The sequence below is a fragment of the Galeopterus variegatus genome, unplaced genomic scaffold, assembly GCF_000696425.1.
Source record: "Galeopterus variegatus unplaced genomic scaffold, G_variegatus-3.0.2 Scaffold5613, whole genome shotgun sequence".
NCBI classification, from domain to species: domain Eukaryota; kingdom Metazoa; phylum Chordata; class Mammalia; order Dermoptera; family Cynocephalidae; genus Galeopterus; species Galeopterus variegatus.
This window is the reverse complement of record NW_007731724.1, coordinates 114,807-141,262: the sequence shown is the minus strand read 5'-3', so window position 1 is coordinate 141,262 and position 26,456 is coordinate 114,807. Positions and strand designations below refer to the sequence as shown.

The window sequence follows — 26,456 nt, the reverse complement described above, 5'->3', positions numbered from 1 at the left end:
TTAACTAAGACAATATAGTATTGATGCAGGGGTAGACAAAGAGACAAATAACTAATTGAGAGCCCACAGACATGTCGATGCACATTTGAAAACTTGACAGAAGGTAGCACTACAAATCAGTGAATAAAAGATAGGCTCTTTATTAAATGTTGTTAGGCCAATTGTTTATGCACTTGAAAAAAATAAAACTAGACCGCCAACACATTATAACAATAAAGAAAAATCATTTCTAGGTGGATAACTACTTAATGCAGAAAAGCAAAATGTTAAAACCTTTAGAAGAAAATATAGGAAGTTTTTATAACCTTCGGGCAGAAAGGTATTTCTTAAACAAAACATGAAAAATATCTACCTATAAATGTGATTATATTTAAAAAAATTATTTTTCTAAAAACCAGCATATTTTGAAAAAAAGTATATAAAGACAAGCTGCAGATTGGGCAAAGAAAGGTATTTGCAACATGTTTGAGAAAGTATTAACATACAGGATAAATAAGGATATTTCAAATAAATCAGTAAGGAAGAAGACACTTAACCCAGCAAATGGATAAAGAAATGATCTGACAATTTGTGGAAGTAGGCAGATGACTCATATGGAAAATGTTTACCTGCACGAGTAATCAGAGAAATACAATTAAAATCATAATTTGATATGATGTCTTTTTGCATCTATATGATTGGCATTTCTTATAGAATCTGATCGTGCCAAGTATTCCTGAGAGTGCGGAAATTTGTCATTGTCTACTACAGTTGAAAATGCCTATATTTTTTGACTCAGGAATTTCATTTCTCGATATATATATTCTGGAAAAACTCACATGTTTGTAAGAAGCCATATATGAAATTGGTTATTATAGTAGTATTTATAATAGCTAAAATTGAAAACAGCACAATTTTCCATCTACAAAATAATGAATAAATATATTTTGGTGTATTCATAAAGGACAATACTATATAGTTGCTAAAATGAATTAGCTAGAATTGCATTTATGGTAGCCATGGATAAGTCTGAAATATAATGTTGAGTGAAGCAAAATAAGTTGTAGAAATAGAAGTAAACTTCATATTTTCTGAAAGAATACAAATGTATACAGACTGTGCCTATTTGTGCAAGCATATTGTTTCTGTTTCAAAAAGTTAGAAGAAATGCTAAACACCAAAATTACTATGGTGGTTACCTCTGGAAGCGGTGGAGGGAATAAAAGTAAATACAAATAGTAAAGGGGCTTCAACTTTACTGTAAGGTGTTAATAGTGTGTACTGCTCATAAACATAAATAAGTTAATACACACATACACATGAACATTACATATTTGAAGTATACAACTTGGACAGGAAGATTTCCTATAATTCCTTGTGATGTTTTTCCTTGGACAGAGTAGATATTATAAGGGATTAGGTATTAGGCCCAAAGAGTATTTCAGTTGGATCTGTTATGTTTCATGTAATTAATTAAGGACAAAAGGATATAAATATGTCATACATTTACTGTTATCATTTTTTTGTGATATGAATATGGATGTTTGGCAAACTGAATTTAGTATTACTCTTTTCTGTCTTTCAAAACAATCTTTTAAAAACATTAAGCATTTGATTAATATCTGGAACCATCACATAAAAGACAAATTTTGGATAAATAAGAGTATCTTAAAAATCAAGTGTTTTGTCAGTTTATTTATTGGGAATGATAATACATTATCATAAAATTAATTATGGGTAATTTATTTTTTCTTCCTAAAGAATACAAGTCAATGACCAAATTGTGGAAGTGGATGGAATCAGCTTGGTGGGTGTCACACAGAATTTCGCTGCAACAGTTCTCAGAAACACCAAGGGCAATGTCAGGTAAATATGTTTATAATTTGGTTACTTTGTATTTTGTTGAATTTATTTATAGTATTCTAGAAAGATATGAAGACAAGCGGGGTACACTGTGCATCAATATGGTTAATTACTGAGCTATTTTAGTGTACCTTACTGCTAATAGACTCAGAATTGCTAATAAGATAGAATTGCTAGTTATAACCTCAATAAACATGGATTTAAGCCCCAAATCCTTTTAACAAAGCCAGTTATACAATGAACTGAAATTGAAATGACTATACATACATTTAATAATACGTGTAATTTGGACAAGTAGGCTGATTGACATGAGGATAATAAATGCATTTTAAAAATCTACTTATTGTTATATAGAATTAGCCAGGACCAATCTTTGGTGAACTATAACTTTTCCAACTTAATGGGGCAGAAGGTACATTCTCTTGGACCTTGAAAATTATATCCAACCCTGAGGTTTTGAAAATTGTAGGTTGGGAAACCATTAAGAAAGCAGTCCTGAGCCAACTAAAGTCAAAGTTTGAAATCAGTTTTATTTGGTCATATGTTACTTATTTTTTTTAAAGCATTGCTGTGTCTTATGCTTTTCCATAAATTCCATGAAGAAACTCATTAAGGGAGACATTATTTAGTACGTGTAATTATGAAAGTGGTTTAGTGTTCTCATCATCAAAATGAAACTGCCAAATGTTCTGAAAATATTGCTGGGTTAACATTGCTGTAAAGAGGGCAACATTAGGATTTTATTACAGCATGTTTTATGTTGCACAGCATGAATTTAAGTTTTAGACTTCAGACTTTTTCAACTGCAAAGCATCCTTTGATGCTGAAGAGATGTTTTAAGGAATACAACCTAAATGATTTATATGAGTGTTATGTTGATGCTTCCAGAGTACCCACAATACTGATAAAAGTTTGTAAAATAAACAGTGCAGGAAGAACTGTGTTGCTCTCTCAGAGGTGTGATTGTCTTTCTGCAGATTTCTGTGTGTTCTTGAGATAGCCCTTTCCCATGTCAGTATAGAACTTGGTTTTTGAAGCTGCCCATTAGACTTTAAAATAAATTTTAAAATGAAATATGTAAGATATACATTCAACTTATAAGAATATTTCTCAGTTGGAAAAGTATTTGTCATTACATAAAGTCATAGCATCTCTTTCTTTCCCTTCTGACTGTTGACCACATAATTTTGTGTTATTTCAAGCCTTGTACAAATTGCAAATGTCTTCTTAACTGGTCTCCCTGATTTCACTTTCTCCCTTCCTCAGTCTGTCCTCTCATCATTATCCCAATGGAGGAACATAATTGCAGTTTTTAAGTATATGAAGGGCTGTCATGCAAAAAAGAATTGGCCTGTTCTGTTTAACTCCGGTAGTAGAAGAACTAAGACTGTGAGCAGAAATAATAATTCTGCATCCATCACATCTTTCTCCTCTTCAGAAACCTTCAGTGGACCTCCATTCTGTGTAGAACATAACCCTTTAGCCTAGTATTAAACATCTTTCATTACCCAGTCTTATCACTTCCCTCCCCTATATTCATGCTCTGATACAGATGAGCTAGTGTGCATTATTCTTTCTCTCTGCCATTTTTTTTCCTGCTTAAAATACTCTCTTCTATTTAGAACCCACCTATCCTGAAGAACATATTGCAGCTCCTTTGCCCTCCAAGAAGGCCTTCTTGACCCCTAGCCCCTAGTGACCTCTTCTTCCTGATAAAACTCTTCATTCATACCACTTTTTTGACCTTGAGAATACATAGCATTTTACTTTTTTCTTTTAAAGGCATATACCTTATTTTCTTACTCACTTTGCAAAATCTTGATGTAGACATGGGATTTTTGGCCTACTTTGCACTACCAGGTTATTTAATCCAGGATCTTAATTGATTAAAATGACATAACCCAGTGTCTTAATTAATTGACTATAAAAAGTCTTTTCCCAAGGTCTGACAGGGTGCTGTATCATGTCTTGAAACTATTCACGGATTCATGTTTGTATAACATCATTTGCCCCTAGTTGGTACATTTCATAGCATTGACCGAGGATCAGTACCATGCTTCAGGCAATATCTGATCCATTTGAGTCAGCATTTTGAAAACATTGCTGTCTTTAAAAAAAACTCAATTTTTTGAGCAAGTTCAGGTTCATAGCAAACCTGAGCAGAAGGAATAGAGATTTCCCATGTACTCCCTGCCCCACACATGCATAGTTTTCTCCCCCATTAGCAACATCCTTCACCAGAGTGGCACATTTGTTGTAACTCATAAACCTGCATTGACTCATCATTACCACCCAGAGTCCATAGTTCACATTAAGTTTCAGTCTTGATGTTGTATATTCTACAGGTTTGGGCAAATGTATAGTGACATGTATACATATCACACAAAGTAGCTTCACTGCCCTAACAATTGTGTGTGCCTCTTCATCCACTTCTTTCCCTAACCCCTGATCTTTTGACTAACTCCATAGTTTTGTCTTTTCCAGAGTGTCGTACAGTTGGAATCATACAGTATGTGGCCTTTTCAGATTGGCTTCTTTCCCTTAGTAATATGCATTTAAGTTTCCTCCCTGTCTTTTCGTGGCTTGATATCTTATTTCTTTTTAGTACAGAATAATATTACACTGTCTGGATGTACCACAGTTTATTTATCCATCCACTTACTGAAGGATATCTTGATTGCTTCCAAGTTTTGGAAATGATGAATAAAGCTGCTGTAAACATCCATGTGTAGGTTTTTGTGTGGACATAAGTTTTCAACTCCTTTGGGTAAATACCAAGAAAGAGCATGTTTGCTGGATCATATGGTTAAGTGTATATTTGGTTTTGTAAGAAACCAGCAAATTGTCTTCCAAAGTCACTGTGCCATTTTGCATTCCCCTCAGCAATGACTGAGAGTTCCTGTTGATTCACATCTTTGCCAGCATTTGTTGTTGTCAATATCCTGAATTTTGGCTATTCTAATAGGTATATGGTGGTGTCTTTATTGTTTTAATTTGTATCCCCCTCCATTGTCTTTTAATATGTACAGTTGGTGATGAAAAGTTTTGTGTTAATCTGATTCCTAATACTTTATGGTATTCTGTTTTTTGCTCTCTTTTTTTAGATTTTTCCCCTCATAATTGGGTCTTTGAGATTTTACCAGCCTGTATCTAGATCTATTGTACGTGTTTGTTTTTGCATAATTCTGGTTGGAATTCAATCTGAAGACAGGGTTGGTAAACGTTCTATTATTTGATTATTTGCTTTATTTCTTCTTCATTGATTTGATCTTCTCTTCTTAAATCAGTAGTAAATGAGAATTAGATTTCCTTCCAGAATCTTCTTTTCTCTAAGGATTTCCATCGGTTAGCATTTTTGCTAGTATGTTCTAAGAGTTTCTTCAATTTTATCTTTCAGGTTACCAATTATTACCAATTATTTGTCAGACATGGCATATTTTAACTGATCTGTGCCTTATTCTTCATTTTCAGTTTATATCTCTAGCTCTGTCTCCTTTCCCCAGAGCTTGAGAATAGTATATCCAACTTCCTGCTTGACATCTTCATATGGCTTTCTAAAAGCCACATCAAATATAATATGCTCTAAGTATTTTCCTTTATTTGTACCATTTCTGTCTGTTGCCCTCCTAACTGCCACCCCCCAACAGAAACCCTGTATCACCTGATATCTACTTGGTGGTTCCTCCTTTTGAAGTCTCAGTTTAAAAATCACTCTTCAGTGAATGAATTCTTCTCATATTATACTATTTATGTGGTCCAAGCCCCAAGTCAGTCTCTATCACATTATTATGTTTTTTTATATAACATTCATCTAATGATCCTCTTCTCCTGCTATTGATGATCTCTTCTGTTCCCCTACCATATTGATTTCTGTCAGATGATTAGATTATGGAGGAAGTAATTATCTGTGACTTCTGAGGCTAGGTTATAAAAGGCATCGTGTCTTCCACCTTGGCATTTTGGATCACCAACTCTGGAGAAATTCAGATGCCATGTTGAGAAGGCTTTCAGACATCCTTCTGCAGATACCCACATGAGGAAGAACTTAGGTCTGCCAACAGCCAGCACCAATTTGCCAGCTATGTTCTGTGGCACCTTGAAAGAACATCCTTGAGCCTTAATAAAGCATTTGGATGACTTTAACACCCAACTAACATCTTATTGAACATGGAAAGTAACAAGCCAGAACTGACCAGCCAAGCTTTCCTGAATCCTTGATCACAGAAACTACTGAAGATAATAAATGTTTATAAGTTTAGGGTAATTTGTGTCAGGAAATACAGCTTATACAGAGTTAGTACCTGGATGTGGGCTGCAGTTATAACAAAAACCTATAAATATGGGAGTGGCTTTGGGATTAGACTTAGCAAGGATGGAAGGACTTTGCAGAGACTGTTAGTGAAAGCCAAAAAGGCCTTGCAGAGACAGTTTGTGGAAACCTGATGGCTTGTGAGGAGGCAGCGGGTGAGGAATTAAAAGAAGAAAACTGAAAATGTTATTGTAAACTGGAAGAATGTTGCTTTGCCCCCCACGGATTTGTCACCCCTCTTCCCCTGGGTGACAGAGCTGTAAAGGATTACTAAAAGCCCATCTCTTCTGAGCAGTGAGAAGCCCCAAAGTGGTTAACTTCCCCGGAACCCTCAAGCGAGAGGCATTCCTTCCTTGGGAAATTAATCCTGAATTGGGGTTTTCTTCCTGCATTTATTCTCCAGCCTAGGAAGTTATAGCAAGAGACATAGGTGGGGTTATAGTTTAACAATATAGGCTGGTAACTTTCAGTGAAACAAGCCAGATGACATTCCAGTAAGGCAATTAAGTGATCCATTAACAAAAGCTTGATCTTAGCAAACATTCCCTCTTACAGCAATTTCTCAGTATCTTTACATATCATTCAGTAACCTGTTTGTCTTTGAGCCAGCAACCTTGCTGCAGGTTAGAATTCTTTATCTTACACCAGAGACTTTAAAGCATGAGGAAAATTTCCTGTCCTTTGCAAGGTCAATATTTGAAACTGCAAGGCCTTGGAAAACCAGGCCCTGTGAAGTACATTTGCTTTATGAATCCTCTACAGAAGAAAAGGGGTCTTTGTTGTGTAATGGCAGAAAAGTTAGCAAAACTATCAACATTGTAATGTGGAAGGTAGAGAATATACCTAATAAACTGGACCATTTAACTCATGAAATTTCAAGGCAGAGTTTTGAATGTAGCTTTTTCCCATGCATAAAAACCTAAAAACAACCTTAAGAAAGATCTATTTCTAATTAACTTAATGGTCCCAGAGATATTCAAGAATATTCATTTGAATACAAGAAATATTTCAATGTATGGCACCCAATCAAGAATTGCCATGCATGCAAAGAAACAGGAAGACATAGCCCACAATTTGTGGAAAAATTAATCAATATAAACAGATCTCTAAATGTTAGATATGATAAAATTAGTATATGACAACACTAAAACAGTTATTATAACTAGATTCCAAATATATAAGTATTTAAAGAAAGGACTGAGTATGATAAGAAGATACAAAAAGTAAAGTAGTCTCCAATTGCAATTGTATAGGACTTTTTTGGAAGACAATTCTATGAAAATAAGCAAAGCTCACTCAAGAAAAAGATTGTATATGTTTATGTGTGTGTTTATGAAGATGAATTTAGAATTAAGGCTATCTCATAAAGAAAATTTCAGATTCAGTTCGTTTCATTAGTGAGTCTTTTCAAACATTAGAGGGAGAAATAATACCAACTCTAAGCAAATTCCTCTGGAACATAAAGGAAGACATACATTATAACTACTTTCATGAGGCAAGCATTACTATTATACCAAAATCAGAAAAAGGCATTAAAATAAAAATCATTATATACCAATATTTAATTGCATATGTGATATGAAAAGATTAGTTCATTTGAAGACATACAGAAAGTATCCAAATTTATTTATTTAAAAAAATTTTTTTAAGTTTTTGTTTTTTTGGGCTGGCCCATAAGGGGATTTGAACCCTTGACCATGGTGTTACAACACTGTTGCTTTGCCACCCACAGATTTGTCACCCATTTCCCCCTGGGTGACGGAGCCACCAAAGATTACTCAAAGCCCATTTCTTCTGAGCAGTGAGAAGCCTCAAAAAGGGGTTAATCTTCCAGAACCCTCAAGATGGAGGCATTCCCTCCATTTGGGAAATTAACCCTGAATTGGGGTTCTCTTCCTGCATTTTTTCTCCAGACCAGGAAGTTATAGGAAGAGAATATGGTGGGGGTTTTGCTAAGTATAGTTTAACAAGTTTTACAATAGAAGCTGGTAACATTCAGTAAGTGACATTCTATAATGCAGTTAAGTCAATCCACTAATAAAAGCTTGATTTTAGCAAACATTCTCTTCTTACAGCAATTTCCCAGTATCTTTACATATCAATCAGTAACCTGTCTGTCTTTGAGCCAGCAACCTTGCTGTGGTACAATTCTTTATCTTACAACAGAGACTATATAGCCTGGGGAAAATTTCCTGTCCTTTGCAAGGTAAGTATTTGAAACTGCAAGGCTTTGGGAAACCAGGCCCTGTGAAATACATTTGTTTTATGCATACTTTACATCTTCCCCCATTTTATTTATTTAAAAGAAAAGGCAAACGCTATAGATCAGGTTTTCATAGTTAAAACAAAAGCATTTAAAGCAAAGTTGGTATCATTTAGCCTGGCAAGTTCTTTTAATTTACTTCAGGTGAGGACAGATGATTTCATCATCTCAGGGCGGCTGTATTGGCATTCTTCCAGGTGCTATGAATTAGGTGTAATTACCAATTGTTGAAACTCTAGAATGGTATTCTGCTCCATATAATAGTTGATTTTGAGTCCAGAGAGTTTGTAAATGTTCACCTGTCCAGGACATTACTGTCTCCAAAACATCTAGTCTTTGTAAAATTTTTGTTCAATTACAAGTCTTTTGTTTAGGAACAGGATGTCTCACCCAAGTTACAATACCCTCTTTAAGGCCAGGAAAATTTAGAGAACTGCTTTTGTAGAGAAGACATTATTTCCCCCTTTATGATCAAGGCATTCCTCATAAAAGCATTGATGATCAATATCTTGATTGAAAAGGTCTGTTCTTTGTATAAATCCCATGCTTCTGGGAAGCCCTTTCCCAGGTGGTGATCTGTCCCACATTGGGGGGAAAGATGAACAGCAGGATTAAGTAGCAATTAGGCCAAATTAAGACAACATGAAAGAGGGGTCAGTACTTAGAAGAGAGACATGCTATCTTATATCAAAAGTTCTAAATTAGGGCCGGCCCAGTGGCGCACTGCTACCCTCCCGCCGAGGGTTCGGATCCCACATGCAGACCGGCTGATCACTGGCTGAGCGAGGAGCGGGGGCAACGCCGAGGGTTGCGATCCCGTTGCCGGTCCTGGTCGAGTACAGGCGCGACACTGAGGGTTGTGATCTGTTGCCGGTCACGAAAAAAGACAAAAAGACAAAAAAAAAAAAGAGTTCTAAATTATATCCTGTTATAAAGAGAGAGAGAGTTAACTTTCATTGAATTTATAAAAATAGCCACATCGCCATAATAATCACAAGAATGCTTTAAGTTATTAAATTTGGGCGGGATCAAATAGGGAGAAAAATGCTTTTACTTCTGTTTTAAGTGACACTTTACCAAACTGTTGTTAGTTATAGATAGGTAGAGAGAAAGAGAGAGAGAGAGAGAGGAGAGAGTTTTCTTAAATTTGGAAAACAAAACATTAAGAGAACCAGCAGTGTTTCAAAATAAGGAAATTGTAAAAACCCATAATTCTTTTTAATTAGTTCACTAATTAACTTTTGTTGTTTTGACCTTTGTGAACAATTTCACAAACCCATTAGTTTCTTCATTAGAATTTTGGAACTTTAGTTTAAAGCTATGAACTCAAAGTTTGTCAGGAAACTGTACCTATCAGAGTTTTTTCATGAAATATTTGAAGACATAACATTTTAAAATTATAATTAAACCAAGATTATGACCGGTAGCATTTATATCAAGACACAGATATTTAAGAACTTTACATGATTTTGGAACACATAGCCATAACACCTTCAGTACTGACAGTGCTTTCCCATATAGTCTAATTTATCAAATAAACCAATTAGTTTTGATACATCTTTTATATATCCTTTGAGAAGCTCCAGGGCCCTTGGAACTCCTCAAAGTTAGTTTAAGCTTTCAGAATTTAGACTTGGAAAGCTTTGTCAGATAACAAAAGGCTTAAAACACTTAGCTGAATAAGATCACAAATTATTACAAAAAGTAAAACCAAAGTGACAGAGGGTTTCAAAGGCAGAAAGCACAAGAAATTATCATGAAATAAGTTTCTTAAACCAGTTGTCTAAGGAACAAAGAAAACCTTTTACAATTTTGTATTAAGAGCAGTCAAGTGAGGGGCCGGCCCGGTGGCGCACTGGATAGTGCGCCGCTTGGGAAGCGCGGCGGCGCTCCCGCCTGAGGGTTCGGATCCCACATATAGACCGGTTCCCGCTCACTGGCTGAGCGAGGCGCGGGAGCAATGCCGAGGGTTGCAATCCCGTCGCCGGTCCCCGGTCCGGTACGGGGGCAACACTGAGGGTTGCGATCCATTGCCGGACATGGAAAAAGACAAAAGACAAAAAAAAAAAAAAAGAGCAGTCAAGTGAAAAGACTGCTAGTAATCCTGTTTGATTAGTAAACCCAGGCAATGATGTGTGCTGATAAGAACATTTTTATACATTCAGGTTAGTAAACAGGTGTCCATTTATCAAAGCAAATTATACAAAGCCCAGTTTGAGTTTTAGGCATTTTTACCAAATATATATTTATGGTTTCCCAGTGAAAAACTTGGTGTATTAGATCTATACCCTTATCAGTTAATGTTAACTAGGGCCTATGCAATATTTGGCGTAGTTTTCCTTTCACTAGCCATTTTGGGTCCCAGGTTTCCATGTGGCATTTGGAGCCATGCGGAGCTTAAGACAGAGGGTGGTATTTACAAAGATAATATCTAAAAGATATTGTTTCTCCCAGCATGGCCAGGAGGCAGAGGTGAGATAACAAGGAGACATATTGACCTAGAGACAAATTTAGGTAAAAGGTTTAAATCAAATTTTGAAAATATATTTATCAAAACTTTAGAAAATTTAAGTCATGTGAACTAGAAAAGTACACTTATTTATTTAATGAGCGTGCATTAATTAGAATCCAATTTGGTATCCTGCTGACAACACAATTACACATACAGACATGAACATATAGACATAACACACAGCTTACACACATATATGCAGACATAAACAACAAGAACAAACAAGGATCTTATAGGTTTTGTTCAAGATGTAAAAAGAAGGCTCACTAGTAGAAAGGACTGTCAAGTTTAGATTGTGCTTTTTTTTAAAGACTTATTTGTGAGGCCTCACCCTGCCTTAAAGAAAGCAAGATAACAAATTTACATTGTAAAGCAAAGTATGTAAGCCTTTTCGAGAAGATGCAGAGAAGATTTTCTTCCCTTTAAGAACATAGCATAGAATTCTACTATAGGATTTTGTGAAGAAATACATAGATGAGACTAGAAGAGAATTTAGAAGTCTGTTTAAGATAACCAGCTGGATGCCAGAAAATTTGAGACCATCTAGTTAAACAGGTAGATTTTAGGTTAATTTTTGTTTCTCAAATGAGTTACTGAGCTTAAGGGCTGAGCTATTGAAACCTATTTGACTGTTGAAGTTTTTAAATTTACCCCAGGTCAATTTGGAGCTTGTTGTCATTATTTTCATTACTGGTGGTCTGATGTGTACCATCCCCAGTGAGATGGATTGAGGTGTGAAGGCGAGGCAACACCAGGCTCTACCCAACTGAACTAAGAAAGAATACAAATTTAAATACAGAGATAAAAAACTGGAAAAATGGGCACAGTATCAGGAAACTATGGCACAATTTATAAGCTACTAATATGTGTTTTTAGAATCTCAAACAGATTGGAACAGATGGGTTCTGGAAAAGATACCCGAAGAGATAATAGCTGAAAATTTTCCAAATTTGAGGAAATTTGTAAGATTTATAAGATCACAGATCCAAGAAATTCAATAAATCCCAATCAGAAGGAACTTGGAGAAAATTACATGAAGGCACATCATGATCAAATTGTTTGAAATTACTAGTGAAGAGAAAATTGTAAAAACATCCTGAGACAGAAGACATCTTATGTACAGAGAACCAAATATCTTGTTGGAAATAGTGCAACACCAAGGAAAGTGGGTAATACTTTTAAAGTTCTGAAAGAACATTTAGAATTTCATACTCAGGAAGATAGCTTTCAAATTGAAGGTAAAATGAAGACTTTATTATATATAAAAACTGAGAGAATTCATCTCTATCAATTTAACAAATTTTAATGGAAGTTCTTCAGAATGTAAATCACATGAAATGAAAATCTAGAGGAATGAAGAGAAATGGAAATTATAAATACATGGGTAAATATAAAAGACTTCTAATTTTTTAAATAAATAAATAAATAATTATTTTTTACATCCTAAGATTTGTGGAGCAGTTGCAGGGGTGGGGGAGAAGGGAAAGGAGAGGGGAATAGGATGGAAGGAGTAGGAATGGGGGCTGTGATTGAGGCCCGTGGGCCCCCCCCCCTTATTCCAGCATGGTAAATTTTTAAAGTTCTTTTGAGGATCATTAACTTTTTAAAGCAAAGATAAACATTGAGAAATAAAATTTAGAACAATAGCTTGATGGAATGTTTGGAGAAATGGAATTATGCTTTTGTAAGGTATATATTTCATACTACATGTGAAATGGTTTTATACTACTTGAAGATAGACTGTGATAAATTGAAGTGGTACTTTAATATATAAATGAACACTTATGAAAACACAATGAAGAGTTATAGTTAATGGGATAAAAAGGAATCATAAAAGTACTCAATCCAAAAGAAGGAAGAAAATACAGGAGAAGGAAACAAAAGAGAATTGATGAATAGAAAACAAACAGTAAGATGGTAGATTTAAATCAAAACTTACCAGTAATATAATTTAATTATATTAAATGTAAATAGTCTAATCACCAAATTTAAAGGCAGAAATTATCATTTTAGATTTTTTTTTAAAAGCAAGTCCTAAATAGGTTAAAAGTAAGAGGAAGGAAAAATGTTTACCATGCCAGCATTTATCAAAAGAATACTTGAGTGGTTATATTGATATTAGACAAAGTAAATTTCAGAAATCAGTCTTTGAAAAGATCAATAAATTTGGTAAATCTCTAGACAGAATTATTAGATTAAAAAAGAGAGAAGACACTATTAGAATGAGAGGACATCATTACAAATCCTGCAGATATTATAGGAAGTAACCAGAGAGTACAACAACTTAGTCTAAATGGTTAACTTTTTTAGAAGACAATGCTATGAAAATAAGCAAACCTTATGTTCGTGTGTGTGTACATGAAGATGAATTTAGAGTTAAGGCCCTCTCACAAAGAGAATTTTAAGTCTAGTTTGTTTCACTGGTGAGTCTTATCAAACAATAAAGAGAAATAATACCAACTCTAAACAAAGTCTCTGGAACATAAAGGAGGACATACGTATTGACTATTTTTATGGGGCAAGTATTAATATTATACTAAAATCAGAAAAATGCATTAAAATAACAATCATTATATACCAATATGCCTCATGCATGTAGACACAGAAATCCAAATTGGATTAGAAATCATAGCCAAGTGACATTTATGTTTTGAATGCATGATTGATTTAATGTTTGAGAATCAACCTATGGAATTTTCTATACCAACAGGATAAAGGAGAAAAGTTATTTGCTCATTTCAACAGATGTAGATTTAAAAAAACAAAAAAGTCAAGAAACTTGCAATAGAAGGGAACATCCTTACTGTGATAAATAGTACCCAAGTGAAACCTGCAGCTACTATAATACTTAATGGTGAAAGATCAAATGTTTTCACCTTAGTATCAAGAACAATGCAAATTCCCACCTTCACTACTTTTATTAGGCATTGTACTAGAGGTTATATTTAGTTCAGTGAGACAAGAATAAGAATTGGAAAGCACATAAATTGAAATGGAAGGAGTAAAACTCTTTATTCACTGATAACAAGGTCATCTATATAGAAAATCTTAAGGAATCTACAAAAGATGGTAGTGGAACTGTTAAGAGTTCAATAAGGTGACAGGAAAGGAGGTTAATGCATAAAAATCTATTGTATTTCTATATACTCTTATGAGCAAAGAATTGAAATTTTAAATTAAAAATAACATTATACATCAGAAACATTAAATACTTAGGATAAATGTAGCAATATGTTGAAGATTTCTATATTTAAGACATCAAAACTTTGATGAGAGAAAATACAGACAACTTAAATGAGTGAAAAAATAGACCATGCTCACGGATCAGAATATTCAATATGGTTAAGATTTAACTTTTCCCCAGATTAATATGTAGATTTAACCTAACCCCAATGTAAATCTCAGCAGGTTAATATGTAGAAGTTATTTTTTAAAAAGAAAGTTGGAGAACTTTCACTGCCTGAAAGCTCCACTGATCATGGCAGTCTGGTTTAGGCATAAGGATAATAATAGAGATTAATGGAACAGAATGGATAATTGCAATATAGACATGCACAGATATAAAGAATTGATTATTTTACAAAGACACCAAGATAATTCAGTGGAGGAAAGTATAGTCTTCTCAATAAATGGTGCTAGAAAAATTGGATAGCCTCATTAAAAACAAAACAGAACAAAAACAAAGCCAAAAAAAAAAAAAATCCTTGACTCTCTTCTCACAGCATATATAAAAATTAACTGAAGATTGATCACAGACCTAAGTGCAGCAGTTAAAACTATAAGATTTCTAGAAAACAGGCAAAAATCTTTATGATACTGAGTTCATCAAAAATTTTTCTGCTAAAGGGCTATTATTTAGAAGATATAAATAACTCTTATAATTCAATAGGATTTTAATTCAACCCTATTGAAAATGTACATATCACTTAAAGAGACAGTTCACCAAAGTAGGGATACAGTTAAGCACATGAAATGCTGCTCGACATCAGTCATTAGGGGAATCATAAGCGCTTTGTTCATAATAGCTAAAACTAGACTAAAATGTTCTTTAACTGGTAAATGGATACACAAATTGTATTACATCCCATACTATGAAATATTTCCCATCAGTACAAAAGAACGAACGACTGATACATTCAATGCCACATATGACAAAACCATTATACTGAGTAATAGAAGACTTTGTGCTGCTTGACTCCATTTATATAAAATTCTAGAAAATACAAAACTATAGTGACAGAAAGCAGATCCATGACTAATAAAAACCACAGATTAAGGGAGGGAATTGCCTGCAAGGAGGAAGGAACATCTTTGAGGTGATGAAAGTCTTCTATGTTGTGGTTATTGTGTTTGTTACACAACTATATGTATACATTTACCAAAACCCATCAGATTATGCAACTTAAATCGGTCAGTTTTATTGTATATAAATTTGACCTCAATAAAACTGAATTTAAAACTGTGATAACAGCTATGATTAACTTTAAAAGCACGCCATGTTAATTAGTTGTTGTTGATGGTGATTTGAAAAGGAGGACTACATCTCTGTAACAAAGGCAGATGCAATCAAACTGAATTTCCTTAGTAATCTGTAGATTTTAGGGTGCTGTGTACTTTTATTTAAAAAATCCTTTATTTTTATTGACTTCCTACCACAAAAAAATATATCTTATATGAAGTTCTCAGCATCTGGACCCTTTTCCTTATTCAAACGTGGATTTGTAACATAATTTTTGAGAATTCATGTTTTCTTGAGTCTACAGTAGAAACTTTCCTGTTGTGTTTGTGTCTGGCACAGTTGGTGTACCTATTGTTGCATACCATATTACCCCAAAGTTTAGTGACCTGAAACAACAAGCTTTTATTACCTTATGGTTTCTGTGTTCCACTTCCCAGCTGACTCATGTTGGCCTTTCTACAGGGATGTCTCACAACATGGAAACTGGTTTCTCCAGAAAGTCATCCCAGAGAGTGCCCAATCCAGGTGGAATCTGCCATGTTTTTATAACCTAAACATGAATTCTCTAAACATGATTTGAAGTGACATCCCACCAACTCTACTGTATTTTATTTGATAAAAGTGAGTCATTATGTCCAGCTGACACTTAAGGGGAGAGAATTATTGAAGACGTGAATATCAGAATTCAGGGACCACTTGTGTTCATGTTAGAGGCTGCCTACCACCGTAGTGACCAATAACTAGTTGGATGGATGGACAGATTAATGGATAGACAGACAGGTGGATGGACAGATAGGTTAATGTTAGATTGCGGTGTAACATTAATCTTTATTTAATGTTACATACCCAACTTAAGAAGATCCTTAGAAAACTTGAGACTATCAAGGACAGATTGACCTGGATGGTAAGAGATATAAACATCTTTTTCTTAAGAGACTGTACAACCTTTTCCCTTAAAAATAGAAAGTTTAAAGAAGACATGGTGACAATTGTAAAGCATGTGAAAGAGTGAACTCTGAAAAAAGGAGTAAGTATTCTTTCTAACTCCAGACAGACTTCCCAGTACTGACAGTAGTTATAGGGAAGTGATGTTATAGCAGAGAAATTTTGTTTCAATCAGATGTATTAGTCTGTTTTTGTTGTTTATAACAAAATACATGGAACTGGGTATTTTATAAAGAAAACAAGATTTACTGCTTACAGTTTCTGAGGCTAGGAAGTCCAAAGTCCAGGGAACGCATCTGGTGAAGGCTTTCTTTGGTGGTGACTTCAGTGATGGCAGAGGATCACATTGCGAAAATGGTGGAGCAGAGAGAGCAAGAAAGAGCAACCTCTTCATTCACTCTCCTTTTAAAGCCCTCAGAACCACGCCCCTGACCACCATTTTTAATCCATGCACTACTACATGGTCCCTTTCAATTACCATAACAGTATTTCCTACCTTCTTAACAGTCACAGTAAGGGCTAAGTTTCTAATACGTAAAACCTGGGGGACACAATTCGAGCTTCAGTGAGTTTTGGGGGGACATAATACAATCCACTACGTATGAGGACATGTCTAATAATTTATATGTTTGCACTTCGGTATCATTCACATTGAACTTTAAATGCTTTTTGGAAAGTATTCACTACCCATGATCAATAACTATGCATTTATTGTGCTTTTATCCCCAGCATTTGGATTTAATGACTTTTAAACATGAAGCCATATAATACTTCTGAAGGTCAGGATTTTGTAAGAATTGTAGTTCCACACAATAGAAAAATAATCTGAAGGTCTTAAGTATTTATCTACCCCTTTTGGAAGAGGTTATAATATTCAAAAGAAAATATAAAGGAATTATAAGTGAGCTTTTTATGGATATGCACATGTTTATATTTGGATACACATCTGGGCAAATAATTTGTAAATATGGAAGCTTTTGTTTCTTTTACAGAATCATTGGTATATCTTAGATCTTCGTTTGAAGTACAATAAATTTGAAGTGTTTTCATTTCATTTGTATCATTTCAGTAATGTTTTTGTTGCTATCATAGAACCAGCGGCAATCGAGAATTTCACTTTTCATCAGAGCCTTTGGATTTGTAATTGTGCATAACAGTGTGTCATATGTAAGGGGAAACATGTTCACGGAAATCATCAGTCATTGTGAATTTTGTGTTTATTCCTAAGACTACCCCCTTGCCTTCACATAAGGGGAGAAGCTGCTAATGATTTGGAACCATGGATAAAATAACTTTTTAATCTTAATATATAAGAATGATCAACAACCACTGGTGTTAGGAAGATTAAAACCAGTGGGGATTTTAAAAAACTAGTTAATGAGGACTTTGACTTGATGAGACATTTTCTGGTGTCGCTATATACAGACTAACATTTTACAAATTACCTTTTCAAAAAAAAAATTTGGGGCTGGCCCGGTGGCGCACTGCTACAGTGCGCTGCTTGAGAGCGCGGCGGCGCTCCCGCCGAGGGTTCGGATCCCACATACAGACCAGTTCCCGCTCACTGGCTGAGTGAGGTGTGGGCGTAACACCAAGGGTTGCGATCCCGTTGCCGGTCCCGGTCCGGTACGGGCGCGACACTGAGGGTTGCAATCCGTTGCTGGACACGAAAAAAAAAAATTTGTTATTAGCATATTCATGGTTACAAATCATACTTATTCTTTATGCCCCTTATCTAATTTTTCCCCTTCCCCCTGCCCTTCTCTCCTTCCCCATCCCCCTCTAATAACCATTAATTTGTTCTTTCTATCTGATAAACTGTTCAAATTACCTTTTTAATGTTCCTGTGCATAAATATTTAAACCTGAGACACCAAAGCTAACTATCAAATAGATAAAAATGTTATTTTTGGAAAGGATGTAGCATTTTTGGAAAATATCTTTTAAGTTTATACCTATTAACTAGTATGTAGTCCTTGAAGTAGCATGTGTTAGGCAGTGGTTTTTAAAAATTTAACTTTTATTTTTACATTGAAATATAGTATAGAAGAATATTTCTTATAATTAGTGTTGGGTTAGATAAAAAATTAATTTCAAAGAGCTAATGCCTATGTTACGTTTAAATATTTCAGGTCTAGCTTTCAAAAGCAAACATTTTGATAGACTAATTTTAAAAATTTAAATGTTAAATATGTAGTAAGGTATATTAATCTAGCTCCCAATATGGAAAGGAAAAATATGTAAGAGTATGCAATTACGATATGAGTAAGGGGGAGAAAGCTTGGTTGTCTAAGACTTTAACTACTATCAGCGAAGTTTACTGGAAGTGGCTGGAGATACATTTACCACCATTTGCTCAGTAGAATTAAGTTGAATACTTAAAAAGCTGTCAGGTTCAGAGAAAGGCCATATAATGTTATCAAACAGAAAAAGTGAGACCCTTTTTATAAAAATTTTTAAAAGCACTGTGTGATCTTATGACCCATGGCTCACAAGGGTATCTATCACAACACGATATTCAAGTATAAGTTTGTGCATCTATTTTTCTTTTTGTTTTTTAAAGATATATCATTCAGCTTTGGGTGTACGTATAATAAATATTTGCTTAAAGAAGATTTGAATAAAGTAATTGATTATATAAGAACTAATAATCATACTGTGGTATAGCTTTTCCTTTTTTACACTAGCTAATCCCACACTGAGAATTTCATATTTTAACTTTATTTAAGGCCATTTTTGACTAGTATATCATTTTATTAGAACAACTTATATATCTGAAAAATAAAGCATTTAACAATGCTCGTTTTTTGATTTAAACTCTCACAGCATTCACACAGAACATATAGGGTCTTTATTGCCTTGAATTTAACAAATTATAAATGCAGTTTTATAGTTTAGTTTTTGTTTGATGGCTCACCAGAGAATTTGGTAAATTAATCAGATGAATCCCATGTAATCTAGACAACTAAACTCCAAAGGACAGGACGTGGACATTACTTGATCTGATAATAGATGCAAAGAAAAGGACTAACTGATCTATCTCCCTTTGCTTACTGTATCTCAGCATGAGAGGAAGAGTGGGCAGTTCTCAGTGAAATAATTCACACCGAAAAAAGATAATTTTTTAAAACACTTGAAAAAAGCCTGCTAAAAACATAAACCCTAATTATAGATTTTAGTTTTAGTATTGCCATTATTTGTCAATCATAAGCTTAAGAAATACTCAATTTTTTATTTTAGTTTGGTTTCTGTTACTTAGTTTTTATAGCTAAAAAATAAAAAGATCACACCATTTCCTGTTGAAGCAAAGAAAAAAAATTAGAAAGTGATGACAAAAAATATTTTTCTCATAAAGAAAATTTAATTTTAGAAACAGGCTGATTCACCTGTGTGTATTCTCATTTCAGGTGGAGTTAGTTTCTGAGATATGAATCATAGTTGTGAAGAAACATCAGTTTGTTTGGTCACATATATTTAGAGGGACTAATTATTGCTGACTTTGTTGTTATATTATTGAAAGTCTTAAAAATTCAATTTAAAGTGATCATGTAATCCATACTTTTATATTTCAACGATAACTGAAATTACAGTTTTCAGAACACACTTTAATGCAAGTATTTTATGCTTTTCCTATGGTAGACTTACAACTGTGTTTTCAAAATTGTGATCAAATAAGAGGCAGCTGAGACAGTGTGTACAGTAAGTACTTTTAGATACATTTGACCTTATCTAGATAAAACTAATGCATCATCTAGATAACAATAGCAATAAACCTTTATTAAATGCTTCCTAAGCACCAGGTACTTAGTTAAGCTTTTCATATGGATTATACAATATTTCTTTTTTATAGCTATTATACTCATTTTACAAATATGGAAACTAAGGCTTAGAAATACTAATACATTCAAGGTCACAGAACCAGTAACTGGTATTTATAGTTTGGTAAATTTGTCCTATCAAAGCCATTTTTCCCTTTTACAGACCATTTTATCCCCTAAGTTGTGCTATCACAACATATCCATACTCTGAATTCATAATTGAAATAAAAACCTTACTTTAAATTTTACATTTTCTACTGAATTCTATATATGCTAGTTTGTATATATGATCTTTTAGGACATATTTATAAATACAGCTTAAAAGTAGACCAAAGACTTAACATATAGGAAGGTAGTTTGAATGTTATAAATTTTTCAAAATGGGATATTTTACCAGTTTTGTCATAATAGTAGTTCATTCAATATATATTAAAAGTGCCTTCATGTGTATACCACATTTTTTTTAAATTGTGCCTTCAGACACATGGGGTTAGATACTGATTTTTACATGAGGAAAATGAGGCAGAGAGACTCCTTTGGTTCCACTTCTGTGTGCTTTCCCTCTGGACCTTACTTATCAGGATGACATTCTATTATTACAAATCTGTACTACAAATTATACTGGATATACTGGCTTTAAAGATGTGTGTAGCTGGGTGCTATAACACTGCTCAAAATAGCTGCCTGAATGAAGGCACTGTAACATAAAACTTTAAAAAAATGAGTTTATTTCATGAGATGAATTGTCTATCTTTTAAACAATTGCAAATTATTTCCTTTTCATCAGATTTTAAAGTGACTTTGAGTACAAACCAATATTGGGCAAATAACACATTATGTTAAATAGTAGGGGCAAATTCAGAAAGCCAAGCTGTGAGTTTTGAGCAACTGTGTCTCCATGATTTAAAATGCTACTTTCTTATGAAGTATGGAACAACTCTTATTTTCTCTGAAACTTTGATTATACATGCATTCATTTCTTTTTAGTTTCAGCATCATGAATAATTCTGGCTTAGAATTAGGGATTAGTTTTTTGAGGATAGGAAGAAACTTGCCCATCATATTAGGGTTTTAATTTACTATAATATATGATTATATATGATCATATATGATTATAATTATATGATCATATAATTTATGATATAATCTATTATAATTTGGGCTTTTGGGTTTTCTAAATAATTTTTTGCTTTAAAATCTCTCACGGGGTCTTTCTTAAGACGTCTTCATTCATCTCTGGAATTAACAGCAATAGGTTCAAATCTTTGGCAAGTGAATAATTTCCAAATATCATCTTTCCTTCTCCCTGAATTGCATTCAGAGTAACTCTAAACACTTGTCTTGCAGAGAAAATGAACTTCTTTATTCCTAGGAAATATTATTCAACTAAAAGGTTTAACAATGTAATTCCCAAATGAGTTTAAAGAATTTATGTCTTAAGTGAATCTTAATTCTAATTTACTTTTTACTTTGAGTGTGGCTACTGCTTTTGATTAATGTGCACTTTGTACACTAGCTGCTTCCTTCAGTTTACTGCCAGCTTTATAGTAGGTAAGTGATACTTCCTCAAACTTCACTTTATGATACATTTAAAAGGTCAATCTAGGCTTTTCTAAAACTATCATTCTATGATATGAATTTCTAAATTGCTTTATCTTTATATCACAAGACATAATTTTTGACATTTGCCTATTTACCAAAAATATAATAAATTCAAAGTAGTCATTATATGTCTAGATTAGTTTAGCACATTAAAGACTGTATCTTCAACCATAGAAACTGTAATATCTCCAAATGAAATCACTCTCTGTATCTGTAGGCAATTCAGAACTCATATTCTAGAATAGTAGGAAACGAAGCAAAGATGTCTACTTTTAGACCATCTTTTTAACATATTCTGGAGGTCTTAGCCAGTATAGTAAGGCAATAAATAGACAAATGGATAGATGGATGGAGGAATGGATGGATGGATATATAGATAGATAATAGACAAATAGGAAAGGAAGAAATAAAAAAAATATATCCTTCTTCATTGTGGATATGGATATGATATTTTATGCAGAAAAATCCTAAGGAATCTCCAAAAATCTACTAGAATTAATAACCAAGTTTAGTAAGTTCATAGAATTCAAGGCCAGTGTTCAGTTTTCATTCTGTAGCAACAAATAACTAGAAACTGAAATTTAAAAATCAATACCACTAAAAAATGCCAATGGCATTCTTCACATAAATAGAAAAAAAACATTCTTAAAATTTGTACAAATGCTAGGAATAGATACATTGTTGGTGGGACTGCAAAATGGTGCAGCCTCTGTGGAACATGGTATGGAGGTTCCTCAAACAATTGCAGATAGATCTACCATATGACCCAGCTATCCCACTGCTGGGAATATACCTAGAGGAATGGTAATCATCAAGTCGAAGGTATACCTGTTCCCCAATGTTCATTGCAGCACTCTTTACAATAGCGAAGAGTTGGAACCAGCCCAAATGTCCATCATCAGATGAGTGGATACAGAAAATGTGGTATATCTACACAATGGAATACTACTCAGCTATAAAAACGAATGAAATACTGCTATTTGCAACAACATGGATGGACCTTGAGAGAATTATATTAAGTGAAACAAGTCTTGCACAGAAAGAGAAATACCACATGTTCTCACTTATTGGTGGGAGCTAAAAATAATTCACACACACACACACACAAAAAAAAAAACCGGGGCGGGGGGGAAGAAGACTTAACAACTACAATTCCTTGAAGTTGATACGACAAGCAAACAGAAAGGACATTGTTGGGTGGGAGGGAGGAGAGGGAAGAGGGAGGGAGGTTTCAGTAATGGGCCACAATAATCAACCACATTGTATATCGACAAAATAAAATTTTAAAAAAATAATAAATAAAATAAAAATAAAAATCAATACCACTTATGATACCTTCAAACAACATGATATACTTAGAGATAAATTCAGCAGTGTCTGAGATCTGTATACTGAAAACTATAGTGTTTACCGAGAGAAAGTAAAGAAGATCTAAATAAATACAGAGATGCACCATGTTTAAACATCAGTCAATATTACTAAGATACCAGTTCTCCACAGATTGGTCTGTAGATTAAGCAATTCCAAATTAAACTCCAATGGCCTTTCTTTTAGAAATTGGCAAGCTGATATAAAATTTATATGGAAATGAAGAGGAAAAAGGATATGCAGAGTTGGAGAGCATATGCCACCTAGTATCAAGACTTACTATATAATATTCAAGGAAGTGTGGTATTGACATAATATAAACACATCAATGAAATTGATTGGAAAACCCAGAAATGAACTCACAAATATATGGTCAACTAATTTTCAACAAATGTGTCCAATTTAATGGTGGTAACGAATAATCTTTTCAGCAAATGATATTGAAACAACTAGTTATCTATTTTAAAGAACTGAAAGCCCACTCTTACTATGAATCATGCATGAAAATTAAGTTAAAAAATACTACAGACCAAATATAAAAGCAAAACATTAGCACTTCAAGAAGAAAAATAGAAAATCTTAGTAAAATTTAATCATGCTAACATTTTTTTAGATAGGAAACAAAGGGCATGAATTTTCAAAAAAGTGATAAATTAGACTTTCTTGAAAGACACAATTTAAAAAATAAAAGGAAAGCCGTAGACTGGGAGAAGATAATAAAATTAAATACATAAACATATACATGTATATTATGTATGTATATCTACAGTATATATAGACAAGAGTATGTATCTAGATTGTATAAGAATTATTACAACTCAATAGTAAAAAGTCAGACAAACCAATTTTTAGAGATGGGTGAAAGATTTGAAAAGATATTTTGCTAAAGTAGATATCTGAATGGTCAATAAGTGTATGAAAAGGTACTTAATATCATTAGTCATCAGGACATGGGAAATTAAAACCATTATAAGATATATCACTTAGATACTGGCTAGAATTTTAAAAGACAATACTCAGTGTTGGTGAGGATGTAAAGCAATTAGACTCATGCATTGCTATTAAGAATATAAAATAGTATCACCACTTCGAAAAATAATTTGACAATTTCTTTAAAAATCACACATACATTTACCATATGACTCATCAATTCCACTATTATTTGTCTAAGGAAAATGAAAACTTATGTCTACATAAAGACTTGCACACAAATGTTTATAGTAACTTTATTTATAATATTCAAAATTCAACTCAAATACCTATTTTGAAGAATAGATAAACCAAAAGTATATCTGGTACAATAAAATACTATTTAGTGATAAAAAGGATTGAATTACTTACACTTGCAACAACATGGATAAATCTCCAATACATTATGATGAGCCAAAGAAGCTAGATACTGTGTGATTCCATTTATATGAAATTCTAGAAAAGACTAATGTGGGCCCATGGTAAAGATGATTTACTGCAAAGGGATATAAGAAAATATTTTGGGTTGATGGAAATATTCTATATCTTCATTGATGTCATGATTGCAGGTTTATAAATCTGTCACACTTATTGAACTGTACATTTAAAACAGATGTATTTTATTGTATGTAAATTATACCCAAATGTATATAAGAATTATTGTATTTATACATTTTATTTATACTTGATTCCCAAAGGAGAATAACTCAAAAGATCAATGAACACCTAAGCATAATTTCAAAGTTAATTCCTGTTTGAAACTATATAAAATTATTTCTAAAAAGACAATTAATTGCTTACATCTAAGTATAAAAAAATTGACCTTTAGTGTGTGTGGGCATAAAATAGTGTTTTTTGGGTTTTTTAAAAATTTTATTTAAAGTTGATTTAATATAGCAATGTATTAAAATCAGAGGAAAACAGTAAGTGTAGAAACAAGTTTAAACTGAGTCACAATCAAAATAATGATGTTAACTAATAATTAGAAATGACATAATTAGAAAAATAGAACCATGTATTAGTGTGAAAGGTGTTGAAAAATAGTGAATATTAATGTGTTGAGCAAAACACATTGTGTTGAGAAGGATGTAACGTTAGTGACTGTAGCTTGCAATAAGTAAATGTCTTCTTTGTTTTTTTCTTTAGGCTTATTTTCTTACAGGAATTAATATCAACAGATATTTCCTTCTGTTTTTTTATGTCCTGAATGACACCCTTTCTTATACCATCTTTTTCCCCCAAAGAAGAAGGGAATTAATTCACCACATCTTGTTATTTAGTTTTTCATTTTAAAAGCAAAATAAAAAATACTCTCTGTTTCTCCTTCTTTCTGTTGTCTCCAAAGTTTTAATAACTTAGCAAAAAAGTCAGTATCCCTCTGTTTATTTAACCACCTATATTATGCTTTGCCTCAGAATGTTTAATTATGGAAATAATTCTTAAGTTCAGTGGTACAGGAAATTATAAGTTTGTTTCCATTTTGTAAGGTATAAAAAAATGTGTCTACAGAATGGATTACATCTGTTATGTCTGCTCCCAAAGTGATAATTTTTTATGATCCTTTACTTTTTTCCTTTCTTTTCCTTTATGAGCTGTGTCCATAAAAGTCAGCTTAATTGCAAGCTAGCCTTACCTCCTACATAGGCATACCATTTGAAGTGCATAGGTGATAATCCTTTTTTGAGGCCCGATGGACCCTGCTGAGATATCAGGCTTGATTACTTTTCTCAGCCCCTCTTTTTGCTGGAGAGTCATAACTGTATATGTCTTCATTAACCTTTCTACAGGTTTGTTATTGGGCGAGAAAAACCAGGACAAGTGAGTGAGGTTGCCCAGTTGATAAGCCAGACGCTGGAACAAGAAAGGCGTCAGAGAGAGCTGCTGGAGCAGCACTATGCCCAGTATGATGCTGATGATGACGAGGTGAGTCACACGCAAACATTCTTTTTCCTGCGTTTCTTTTCACTGCATTTCCTACTTTATAAAATTCTCTACTGTGTAACAGTGTGACAGCTTCTTTGAAGTTTCTTAAGGAGGATGTGTCTACACTGAGCTAAAATTCAACCTCACAGAAAAGAAATACTGCTTGCACTTGATATTAACTTATGAATCAAGTCATGGCATCCTATTTACTGTGTGAAACCTGTGGAAACATATTATTACCACATGGTTATGAAGAAATTTATGGAAACAAAAAAGGGTAAAAAGACTATAATGTGAATAATGGCTATCTTATTGCTGGAATTAGGTGATTTTTCTCTCTTTGCTTTGTATTTTTTTAATCTTTTCCAAATGTTCCATGATAAATATGTAATGTTTTTCCCCCCAAAATCAGTAAACATTTTAAGTGAAAAACACCCCCCCCCCCCC

General features: G+C 33.5%; 1 protein-coding gene across 1 annotated transcript in view; it reads left to right on the top strand.

The window, feature by feature from the left end:
* The first annotated feature begins 263 nt into the window (after positions 1–263).
* The window catches only part of PPP1R9A (protein phosphatase 1, regulatory subunit 9A), a 117,696-nt gene continuing 91,503 nt past the window's right edge, over positions 264–26,456 (top strand). Inside the window, exons 1-3 of the mRNA XM_008589724.1 lie at positions 264–319; positions 1,741–1,845; positions 25,874–26,009. Of these exons, the coding sequence (XP_008587946.1) occupies positions 264–319; positions 1,741–1,845; positions 25,874–26,009 (297 nt within the window). The remainder of the gene's footprint in view (positions 320–1,740; positions 1,846–25,873; positions 26,010–26,456) is intronic.